The 12,475-nt window shown below is 24.8% G+C and overlaps 2 protein-coding genes across 4 annotated transcripts in view; one reads left to right on the top strand and one right to left on the bottom strand.

Moving 5' to 3' along the window:
- Positions 1–3,627, bottom strand: part of LOC117170560 (2-(3-amino-3-carboxypropyl)histidine synthase subunit 2) — a 24,187-nt gene extending 20,560 nt beyond the window's left edge. Inside the window, exons 1-2 of the mRNA XM_033357391.1 lie at positions 3,486–3,627; positions 3,136–3,394 (exon numbers count right to left, since the gene is read on the bottom strand). Coding sequence (XP_033213282.1) covers positions 3,136–3,297 — 162 coding nt within the window. The 5' untranslated portion in view covers positions 3,298–3,394; positions 3,486–3,627. The remainder of the gene's footprint in view (positions 1–3,135; positions 3,395–3,485) is intronic.
- A 4,033-nt stretch (positions 3,628–7,660) lies between these two features.
- Positions 7,661–12,475, top strand: part of LOC117170559 (PP2C-like domain-containing protein CG9801) — a 44,286-nt gene continuing 39,471 nt past the window's right edge. For 2 of the 3 annotated variants that reach the window (XM_033357390.1, XM_033357388.1), the window contains exon 1: positions 7,661–8,399. In XM_033357390.1, the coding sequence (XP_033213281.1) occupies positions 8,233–8,399 (167 nt within the window). In that variant the 5' untranslated portion in view covers positions 7,661–8,232. The remainder of the gene's footprint in view (positions 8,400–12,475) is intronic. The other variant, XM_033357389.1, reaches the window with a different exon arrangement.

The raw sequence follows: 12,475 nt of genomic DNA, 5'->3' as shown, positions 1-12,475 counted from the left end.
TTACTCTTTTCTATATTGCTTTGCAAATTTACAAGAACTATTAATTGTTTGAACAATTTTATTTACAAAATTAAGAGTTTGCCCTTTTTCTACAAGTAAATTAGATTACGGAGTTAACTAAAAATGTCTATCCGGTGACTCTTTTCTATATTGGTTTGCCAATTTACGAGAAATATTGATTATTTAAACACTTTGAATTTAAAAATTGAGAGTTTGGCCTTTTTTCTACGAGTCAATTTGTTTACGGAGTCAACTAAGAATGTCTATTCGATGACTCTTTTCTATATTGCTTTGCAATTTTAAAAAAACCTATTAATTATTTAAACAGTTTTAATTTAAAAATTAAAGGTTTGGCCTTTTTTCTACGAATCAATTTGTTTTCGAACTCAACTCAGAATGTCTATTCGATTACTCTTTTCTATATTGCTTTGCAAATTTACAAGAACTATTAATTGTTTGAACAATTTTATTTACAAAATTAAGAGTTTGCCCTTTTTCTACAAGTAAATTTGATTACGGAGTTAACTAAAAATGTCTATCCGGTGACACTTTTCTATATTGGTTTGCCAATTTACGAGAAATATTGATTATTTAAACAATTTTAATTAAAAAATTGAGAGTTTGGCCTTTTTTCTACGAGTCAATTTGTTTACGGAGTCAACTAAGAATGTCTATTCGATGACTCTTTTCTATATTGCTTTGCAAATTTAAAAAACCTTTTAATTATTTAAATAATTTTAATTTAAAAATTAAAGGTTTGGCCTTTATCCTACGAATCAATTTGTTTTCGAACTCAACTCAGAATGTCTATCCGATTACTCTTTTCTATATTGCTTTGCAAATTTACAAGAACTATTAATTGTTTGAACAATTTTATTTAAAAAATTAAGAGTTTACCCTTTTTCTACAAGTAAATTTGTTTACGGAGTTAACTAAAAATGTCTATCCGGTGACTCTTTGCTATATTGGTTTGCCAATTTGCGAGAAATATCGATTATTTAAACAATTTTAATTAAAAAATTAAGAGTTTGGCCTTTTTTCTACGAATCAATTTGTTTTCGAGGTCAACTCAGAATGTCTATCCGATTACTCTTTTCAATATTGCTTTGCAAATTTACAAGAACTTAATTATTTTAACAATTTTAAATAAAAAATTAAGTGTTTTTCCTTTTTTCTACAAGTAAATCTGTTTACGAAGTCAACAAAGAATGTCTCTCCGATTACTGTTTTCTAGTTTGCTTAGTAAATTTACAAGATATATTAGTTATTTAATCAATTTTAATTAAAAAAATTAAGAGTCTGACGTTTTATCCTACCAGTTAATTTGTTTTCGAAATCAACTAGATATGTCCATTCAATGACCCTTTTCTATGTTGCTTTGTAAAGTTACAAGAACTATTACTTATTTAAACAATTTTAATTGAAAAATTCAGAGTTTGCTTTTCTTTCTACGAGTAGGTTTTATTTTTTACCATAATTAACTAAGACTATCATTCCTATGATTTTTTTTCTCTGATGCTTTGAAAATCTACAACTATTAATTATTTAAAAAATGTTTATCAACATATTTTTAGCTTGACTGTTTTTCAAGGGAGAGGCATAATTTGTTTACGGAATGAACTAAGAATATCTTTCGATGATCATTTTCCACCTTTCCTTGTAAATTTATAATAATCATTAATCATTCAAACAATTTTTATAAACATATTGAGAGTTGGGGTATTATTCAAATTTGTTTACAAAGTTAATCAAAGATTGTCTTTGTGATGACTCTTTTCTAAGTTATTTGTTAAATTTATCACAATTATTCATTATTAATTATTGAAAGAAGTTTCATAAAAAGTTTAGGTTTAGGTTTCTTAGTTGAAAATTCAATAATACGGTTCATTATTTGATTTTTATGACTAAAAATTTTACCATTCAAGTTAAATATGCCCTTTTTTGAACTAAAGGTTTAACCATTCATCTTTTGGTTGCAAATTCATCTATTTTAGTTGCAAATTCGTTTTTTTTGTGGAAAATTATTCTTTTTGGTTAAATTTTTTTTACTGATAATTTAACTAATCCATTTTTTTAAATTCATCTTTTCAAGTTGAAAATTCGTCTTTTTTGTAGAAAATGAATCTTCTTTTTTGAAAATTCATCATTCTCAGTACAAAATGAAACTACTTGTGACATAGAATTAAAAAATTTTTTGTAAGAAAACTCAATTACTTGATTGAAAGATGAACTACTTTGTAAAAAATTTATTTCTTGGTTAAACATTCATAATTATAGTTGCAGGTTCAACTATTTGGTTGTAAATTAAATTTGAGTTGTAAATTTATATTGTCGGGTTGAACATTTAACTGCAAATTTAAGTAATCCATTTATTGCTGGTTTATCTTTTTATTTGAAACTCTAAATATTTCGCTGTAAAATAATCTTTTTTTTTTGTAAAAAATTCTGCTTAATACTGATTTAAATCAAACTTATCTTTATCGTTTTCACTGATATCAGGGAAATATTTAAGTATATAAAGGTAAACTAAAAATTAATTGAATTATTATTCAAATTCATGGACTTCAGAGATAAATTCCAGAAATGATTGCTTATGCTTTTCGTATCATTTATGAAATTTTTTTTAAAGCTTTATAAATTAAACATACTAATTAAATCTCTAGAAACTTGTACCATTAATAAATTACTTATTCCTTGATAAAGTTACTTTTATAAATGAAAAGAAAAATTTCTTTAACTTAACATATGAATATCACTTTTAATTTTAATTTTGATATTTACAAAGACTGAAAAAAACATTATTTATAGTAAACTTACGAAATTGTAGTATGAAGTACCGTACTATCAAAAATTATACCTGGACAAAATTTGAGATGTGAAAAACATGGAATTTTTAAGACATTTGAGTAGACATTCTGGTCTATGTCTATAATTATAAATTATTTTACCACCCAGTATATTACAGGACATACGTGCAGGACCAAATAGCTTAAATGGCGGAGCTTAAATTTGCAGCACGTTTTTATTTATGACATACACTAAATAAAAAAATTCTCCAAAAGGGATCAATTTTAAACTGAACAAAAAGAAATTTAAAAAAAAATGGTTAAAACCTGACAGAAACACGTGACTTACCCTTTCAACTTGCCGCTTTTGGATCCAATCAACGCATTTTTGCAAATCATACTTCTCGGGTACGAGGGCTTTTGGCGTTTGTTCAATTTCATCGTCGACTTCGACACTTCTTGTCAAAACCTCGGTCTCGCTGCTACTAAAAGCCGTGGCCGTAGTTGTCATTTTAAATTTTTCTCACAAATTCCAGAAATCAGAGCCTGCAGAATTTTTAAATGCACAGTGCCATGCTGATTTGCCAGTGTGCGCACACGTGCAAAATCTGACGCATGAAAGGAAGAGAGAGGTTATGTTAGGTCATCAGCTGATCTCGATCACTGTAAATGTTGTAAATAATTGGAAGGTCCACAGACCCTCGAGATAGTTATACCAATGGGAGAAATGACGTGAAAGGTAGTTTAGAATCACATGATTTTAGTATTTATCGCGAAAAGAATTTATCTCTTTCTTTTCGTAAACACTAAACACTAAACTAGCAGGATATTATTATTCTTTTAAAAAACAAAATGGCCGTCACAGGGCCGTGGGCAAAATGACTTTACCCCCTTACCCTCATCTCTGACTGTTCCGCCTAGAAGAAATTAAATAAATTAGTATTTTTTTTTAAATATCAACTTTTCAAAATCTTATTTTTCTTTAGAAATTTTTGAAAGAAATTTGATAAAAAGTTCTCCACTAACGAGAGAAATTGCCAATCCTTTTCTTATACATGTGTTGATACAGTCTTGGATTTCAAAAACGCGGGATTTATTCATTTTCAAATATATGAATACATTCTTGTAATTTGAATGATCTAAAATCTTTAATTCTTTGTAAGACTTGAAATTGAATAACATTTTTACTTTACTTTACGTACATTTTTTGTAAGCTCTAACTAAATTATATACCTTCAAAATTTCTATAGAAATTCGATTCCAAAATGAAAAATTCTAGAAAGAAAACTAGAAATAATTTACAGAAATATAATTATGATTTTTTTTTAGGATGGCCACTTTTGAAGGAAAAGTATTTTTTTAAATAGAAAATTTGTTTAAAAATCGTTTTTATCAGGATTTATCTAAGATGTTCTTTATATAACTCGCGAAACATGATTTTCTTTTTCTTTATATTTCTTTTTTCTTCTTCAGTTAATCTTCCTCCTGACAATTATGTTTTTAGTTAAAATATTACTTGAACAAAAATTTTAAAAATTTGTTGAAATTATCCTCGTTGGTTCAAAATTCCACTGTTCTAGTAGAAAATTTATTCATTTATTTATTTTTACTTGAAAATTTAACTATTGTTTTCAAAACTTGTTTTGATTAGGTTGAAATTTTATCTTCATTAGTTGAAAAATCCATAATTTTGTTGAAAATTCGTACTTTTTGGTAAAAAATAAATAATTATCTTTGAAAATTTATCTTTTTTATTTAAAATTTAACTTTTACCATTTTAATTGAAAATTCATCGGTTTGTTGAAAAATTTAAATATTTAATTGAAAATTCGTTTTTTTTTAAATTAAAAATTAATTGTTTTAACTGAATATTTAATTATTCAAAAATTCAGAAAATTCCTAAAAGATTTAAGAATTTAAATTTAAAAAATGCTTATCCCGTTCATAAAAGATTCTATGATAAAAAATTTGCAAGATTAAAAATTAAAATCCTGGCCTTTGAATATTAATGGTCAGGAAAAATGAAAAATTTTGTTATTTTTTTGCAAATGAAAAATTGAGCTATTCGTTTAATTACTTGTTTGAAAATGAAACAATTTTCTTAAAAAGTCACATTTGAGGGTCGAAAATTCGACTAACTTCTAAAAAAACTCTCTTTTTTGGTACTATTCCAGTTGCGAATATTTCATCATATTAATTGAAAATTGATCTCTTTGATTGAAAATTAATTTTTTAAAGCTGAAAATTGAGGTATTCAATTTTTTTTAATTATAAATATATAGTGGAAAATTCATCCTTTTGTTTCAAAATATAATTATTCCAGTTAAAAATGTTACTTTCAAGATTTAATATTCCATCATATTAGTAGAAAATTGATCTATTTGGTTGAAAATTAAAGTATTAAAGTTAAAAATTGCACTATTACAGTTGTATATTCTAGTATATTAGTTGAAAATTGATCTCTTTGGTTAAAAATTAAGTTTGTAAATGAAAATTTAACAATTAAACTATTTTACTGATTTTTTTGTTTGTTAAAAATTAATATTTTTTACCAAACATCTATCTTTTTCTTTCAGTAAAAACTTTAACTATTTGATTAAAAATGCATGTATTTTGTTGGAAAATTTGTGTTTTTCAGTAGGTAATTAATTTTCTCGGTTGAAAATGCATTTTTTTAGTTAAAAATTTTAGCTAAATTTTCATCTGTTTTTTTTTTTTAAATTAACTGTTTTGTTGCATTTTTGTTTAATTACTGATTTTATTTAAAAATTTAAACATTCCACTTTTTGTAAAAAATAATCATTTTTAGTAGAAAATTATAAATTCTTCTTCTTGGTAAATGTGTCATATTTTTGTTTAAAAATTCAACTATTTAGTTGAATGGATCTGGTTGAAGATTCATATTTTAGGTAAAAAGTTGAACTTCTTGATCAAAAATTATATTTCTTGATAAATATCCATCCATATTATTTAAAATTCATCTGCTTTCGTAGATATTTCATCTTTAATGGTTAAAATGCAAATGTTTAGTTGAAAATTAATAATCTGTTTTGGTTGAGGATTAAACTATTTTTTAAATATTTCTATTTTTTTGTTAAAATATCAGCTAATACATTTTATGTCAAAAAGTCATCTTTTTTTTATTTGAAAATTCAACCACTTGGTTGAACCAATTCATTAAAAAAATATTTTTTTTTTGTTGAAGGTTCATAATTTTAGTTAAAAATTCATCACTGTTCGAATATTGAACTATTTTGTTGCAAATTTTTTCATTTTTGTTTAATTGCTGGTTTTAACTGAAAATTGACCTTTTAAGTCGAAAATTTAGCTATTTAATGATTGATTTTAATCAATTTAATTAATAAAATCAATAATAAACAAGAAAAAGAAAAGATTTTTTAATAAAATAGTTGAATTTTTTAACAAAAAGATGAAATTTTATTAATATAGATAAATTTGTAATCAAAAAATTATTCTCAATGAAATAGATCAATTTTCTATTTAAAAGGTAAATTTTCAGTCAAAGCCAGTCATTAAAAAGTAAGTAAAATGTAATTAAACAGAGATGATGTTTTAACTACAATTTTCAACCAAAAAGATTAAATTTCAATAATATAGAAAAATTGTGAACAAACTAGCAATTAAAAAGAAAACATATTTTCAAAAAATAGTTCAATTTTCGAACAGAGATGAATTTTTAACTAAAATTATGAACATTCGACCAAGAAAATACAAAATTTAACTATTCCATTCAGCTATTTGGTTGAAAATTCATATATTTTGTTGAAGATTTGTCGTTTTTGGTAAAAAAATTATCTTCTTGGTTGAAAATGTTTTTTGTTCAAAATTAATCTTTTTTTTTTGTTGAAAATTTGAGGTCAAATTTCACTTCTTTGTTTGAGAATTTTACTATTTTATTGAAAATTTTTTTATTTTTTATTCATAATTTTATTTTAAAATGTATCTAAGTTTTCTATTTTTGGTTGTCTTTTTATAGTTAAAAATCCATGTATTCTTCTTAGTTGAAAATTCAATAACAAGATTAATTATTTTAGGTAAATGTATTTATTTATTTGCCATTTATTTATTATTTTTGCATTGAAATTGTTTTTTTTTTCTTGAAAATGACTCTTTTTGTAGATAAATAATTTTCTTGGTTGAAAATTGAATGAGTCTAGTTGAAGATTCATCGTTTTAGTTTCAGATTTTACTATTCCAGTTCGAAATCTTTCCATTCTAGTTGAATATTCCATCAGAATAGTTGAAAATTTATCCCTTTGGTTGAAAATTAATTTTTTAACAGCAAATTTAACAATTCAATTTTTTGATGAAAATTCACTAATCCTAGTTAATGATTAATAATTTTAGTTGAAAGTTGATCTTTTTGATTGTAAATTTGTTTTTATAATAGATTGAAAATTAATTTTTTATCTAAAAATTAAACATTTAAACATTTGAACAATTGAATCATTTTATTCAAATTAAAAAAAATGTATGTAAAGAAATATATAGTATATAGTGGGAAATTAACCTTTTTTGTTTAAAATTCAACTATATCAGTTCAAAATGGTACTATTCCAGTTAGCGAATATTCCATAATATGAGTTGAAAATTTATCTCTTTGATTGGAAATTAATATTTCAACTGAGAATTTAAAAATTAAATTTTTGATTGAAAATTTATATTTTATAGTTTTGAAATGTATCTTTTTGATTTTATTACAGTTTCCCTTTCGGCCAGGTTTTTTACAAAAACACACGCATGCAAGCATTTTAGGCACACATATCCTCTTTACATACGGAATACAATGAACGCATACACGTTCATAACCTCACTTTCTCACTCACACAGCTGACATGCATGAGTATGCGCAAGTTTTATGTGCCTCATATAGCAGAAATCAGCAGAAATGTCACTCAACCAAGAACCAACATTCAACAATGTGAATGAGCACAGCATGGAGCACAGTGTATAAACGTGAAAAGTGCACGAAAATATTGGTGAAGAAAATGACCCTGAGTGTACACGCTAACGTGTATTTGTGTTTACCAAATATGGAAGGTTAATTTTATTCAAATCATCGACCATCCTTTGTTGGGCGTATACGCCAAAAAATCTCAAGATGCAGAAAGCACGAATCGTGTGAAAAAAACGATTTCCCTCTTGGCCCCATTTCTAACATCACAGTTTCTAGTAAGTTTCGCGTGTTCCTGATAAAACGTGTTTAGGATTCACATGATGCCTAAAACAGTCAACATTTCAAAACAAATTTGCGGATAAATTAGGTGACTTTTTGCCTTTAGTTTACTCGATTTATATTATTTTCCGGCCAGGAAACGTCAAAAATGAGCAATAAATCGGTCCACTCTCATACAAGATTTGCAAAAAGATACGAGTACAGAAATCTGGAGTTGTGAAAAAGAAGCAAGGAAGAATTTTGGGAACGATGCCGAGTTTAAGAAAATTGAGAAAGTTTATGCGACATTTGTCTATAAGCAACTTGACAGCTGCGGTTGAAAGCATCGGTCAAGGGGACCACCCCAATTTGCAGTATCCGAAAACTGCTCACCAAGAACTTTCAGGAGGTTGCTTTATTTCTCGATACTTAAATGGGTAAGTGCCCCTTATGAGCAAAACGATTCTCTCAATTGAATGCTTATTAGTTTTTGTCCTGTGTTTTGATTTGTCTCGTCTGCCACTTGAATTATTGATGAGGTTCTCATTTCTTTGTCTTGACAATAAGGGTTTTAAACCTGTTTCACGATATTTATTCAGATTTAAATCAGATTTGAAATTCCCTCAATTGTGTATCGGTTCTGTTACTTTTTAGCACTTTTTTATGTTTTGTGACGAAAATCATACCCCTGAAAAATTACTTTTTCTATGATTTTATTTCATTTCTATGATCCCCGCTTTTTTAAAATAGAATTCGTCTTTTTCCCTGTTTTCAGGAAACTTTCCTTTTTTTTTGGTTCTTCGACTAAATGCGAACTGAATTAATAAACCCTAATAATAATAAAATGGGACTATTTTTTGTTAAAAATTAATTTCATTTTTTTATCGAAAAGTCTACTGTTTTATTTTTTGTTCAGATTTAGTCTATTTTGTTTAAAAAATCTACTATTTAGTTTAGAATTAATTTTCTCAACTGAAAACTTAAATGTTCAATTTTTAAATAAAAAATAATCGTTTTTAGTTAAAAGTTCAACTGTTACATATTTTGTTAAAAATTAATCTATTTTGTTAAACATTCAATTTTTTGTTTGAAAGTTGAACTTCTTTGTTGAAAATTTATTTACTATTCAGATTATTAAGGAAACTTGGAGAATTTGATTCAAAGTTGAATAGTTTGTTTAAAATTCTGTTTATTGTCTGAAAATTTAACTGTCTTGTTGAAAATTAGTTTTTTTTTGTTTGTTGAAAATTAATATTCTGAACTTACTGAAAATTTAAATATACCATTTTTGGTTGAAAGTTGGTCGCCTTTAATTGAAAATCATGTATTTTGTTGAAAATATGTCATTTTTAGTACAAAATAACAGAAAATAATCTTTGATGAAAATTTAACTACTTGCTTCAAAGTTGAACTTCTTTGTTAAAAATTAATTTGATTGGTTATATATTCGTTTTTCTTTAGTTGAAAATTAATTATTTTAACTGAAAATTTTAATCTTCCGTTTTTGGCTTAAAATTGATAATTTTTAGTTGAAAGTTAAGCTATAACATTTTTCCTTCAAAAATTAATCTTTTTTCGTTGGAAATTCCAACTACTTGGTGCAAAATTGAACTCCTTTATTCAAAATTCCTTTTATTGCTTGAAAGTATAAGTATTTTGTTGAAGATTAGTTTTCTTGGTTGAAAGTTTATTTTCTTAACTGCAAATTTAAATAGTCTATTTTTGATTGACATATGGTCGATTTTAACCCTTAAAGGGCGTACTGGGTGTATAACACCCAGAGATTTATTTGAGCTTTAACAAAACGTACCAAATTCAAGAAAAGGGAACATATGGCACCAGATTAACAAATTGCATGAAAACCTATTTTTCTATGCCATCTTCTCATAATTATGATTCTTAAAATTTTAATACGCAGTTTAAGATTAATAAAACAAATTTAATCACGCAAAGTACGGTGTTTCATTTTTCATTGAATTAAAGCTTTTATTTTTTTATAATAACTACCTTCTTTGGAACGAACACTATAAGACTAATTTTATTTTTGAAGCTCCGTATCTCGGAAGTATTCAAGTAAAATTTTAAGTAAAAATATCAAAAACTTAAAAAGTTATAAATTCTAGAGTGAAATAAGTCATTTTTTATTTTTTTTCCAAAAAGGATTTTTTTAACTACTTTAAATTTCAAAAACTGTTATGAAACATTTTTCTCTTTGAACTAGATAGATTAAACATCATTAATTGATTTTCTTGTAAAAAACTATCCAAGACTGTCGGAACAGCACATGTTTGAATATCCTTGGGTGTCTAACACCCAGTATGCTCTTTATTTGATTTTACGGTAGTGTGACCTTTAAGGGTTAATTAAAAAATCATGTATCGTCTTTCGGTAGAAAATAATCTTCTTGGTTAGCAATGCAACTAATTGGTTCAAAATTGAACTTCTTTGTTAAAAGTGAATTTTATTGCTTGAAATTTGTTTGTTTGTTTTGAGTTAAAAATGTATTTTTTTCACTGAACAATTTTTTGTTGAAAATTGATTATTTTTAGTTAAAAGTTCAACTATTACATTTTTTATTAAAAATTCACCTTTTGTTAAAAAATTTAACTACATACTTCAAAATTGAATTATTTTGTTCAAAATTAATTTTATTCTTTAAAAATTTAACAATTTTGTTGAAAATTGTTTTTTTTTCGCTTGAAAAGTAATTTTTAGAACTGAAAATTTAAATAATACATTTTTTGTTGAAAATTGGCCGCTGTTAATAGAAAATCATGTATTTCTTTGAGATTAATATTTTTTTGGTAAAAAATCATCTTTTTGGTTGAAAATTCAATTACTTGGTTCAAAGTTGAATTTATTTGATAGAAATTAATTTTGTTGGGTGAAATTTTTTTTCAATTAATTTTATCAACTAAACAATCAAATATTGCATTTTTGGCTGAAAATTGATCGTTTTTAGTTGGAAGTTTAACTATTACATTTTTCGTTAAAAATTTACCTTTTTAGTTCAAAATTTAATTACTTTCTTCAAAGTTGATCGCCTTTCTTCAAAACTTATTTTATTGTTTGAAAATGTAACTATTGTGATGAAAATTCGCTTTTTTTGATTGAAAATGAATTTCCTTTATTAAAACTTAACTATTCTATTTTTGGATAAAAATTTATATATTTTATTGAAACTATATTTTTTGGTAGGAAATTCATTTTTTGTGTTTTAAATTTAGGTATTTGGTTAAAGTCTTTTTTTTCAATTGATTGCTTTAACTGAAAATTTAATTCTTCTATTTTTATTTGAAAAATCTTTTTTTTAAATAAAAAAACAACCATTTTGTTGAAAATTTGTTTTTTTCTTGTGTTGAACATTTATTTTTCTAACATTTTAACTATTCTAATTTTGGTTGAAAAATGATTTTTTTTAAATAAGATTTCATGTACTTTGTTGAAAATCAGTATTTTTGGTAGAAAATTGATCGTTTTTAGTTGAAAGTTTAACTATTACATTTTTCGTTAAAAATTTACCTTTTTAGTTAAAAATTTAATTACTTTCTTCAAAGTTGATTTCCTTTCTTCAAAACTTATTTTATTGTTTGAAAATGTAACTATTGTGATGAAAATTAGCTTTTTTTGATTGAAAATGAATTTCCTTTATTAAAACTTAACTATTCTATTTTTGGATAAAAATGTATATATTTTATTGAAACTATATTTTTTGGTAGAAAATTCATCTTTTGTGTTTTAAATTTAGGTATTTCGTTAAAGTCTTTTTTTTCAATTGATTGCTTTAACTGAAAATTTAATTCTTCTATTTTTATTTGAAAAATCTTTTTTTAAAATAAAAAAACAACCATTTTGTTGAAAATTTGTTTTTTTCTTGTGTTGAACATTTATTTTTCTAACATTTTAAATATTCTAATTTTGGTTGAAAAATGATTTTTTTTAGATAAGATTTCATGTACTTTGTTGAAAATCAGTATTTTTGGTAGAAAATTGATCGTTTTTAGTTGGAAGTTTAACTATTACATTTTTCGTTAAAAATTTACGTTTTTAGTTAAAAATTTAATTACTTTCTTCAAAGTTGATTTCCTTTCTTCAAAACTTATTTTATTGTTTGAAAATGTAACTATTGTGACACTGCTTTTCAACGGCCAATAACTAAGACTATTCGACACTAGAAAAAATTGAGACACATATATTTTTATTGCTTAAGATCTCCTCTTTCCGACGGTGCCAATAAAATTCCTCAAAAAATTTTCTTATTATCCCAAAATGCAGTTTAAACAAAAAAAACGTGATTTTTCGTGCCTATTTTTTTTTGTGAACCATTTTCCAAAGCTTTTCGAGTCTGTAATTAACCTGGAATCTCACTAACCGGTGAAATAAATCTCTAAACTTTGAGAATCCATGGTTTAAAGGTCGATTTTTCGTTTTAGTATTTTCAAAATGGCGTCTTAATGGCAAAATTTTTGTGAAAACATTCATGAATTTTTTTACAATAAACGATGCGCTTTTC

The sequence above is a fragment of the Belonocnema kinseyi genome, chromosome 4 (assembly GCF_010883055.1).
Source record: "Belonocnema kinseyi isolate 2016_QV_RU_SX_M_011 chromosome 4, B_treatae_v1, whole genome shotgun sequence".
Lineage (NCBI taxonomy): Eukaryota > Metazoa > Arthropoda > Insecta > Hymenoptera > Cynipidae > Belonocnema > Belonocnema kinseyi.
Note: the sequence above shows the minus strand (reverse complement) of the source record. Positions and strands in the feature narration are given on the sequence as shown.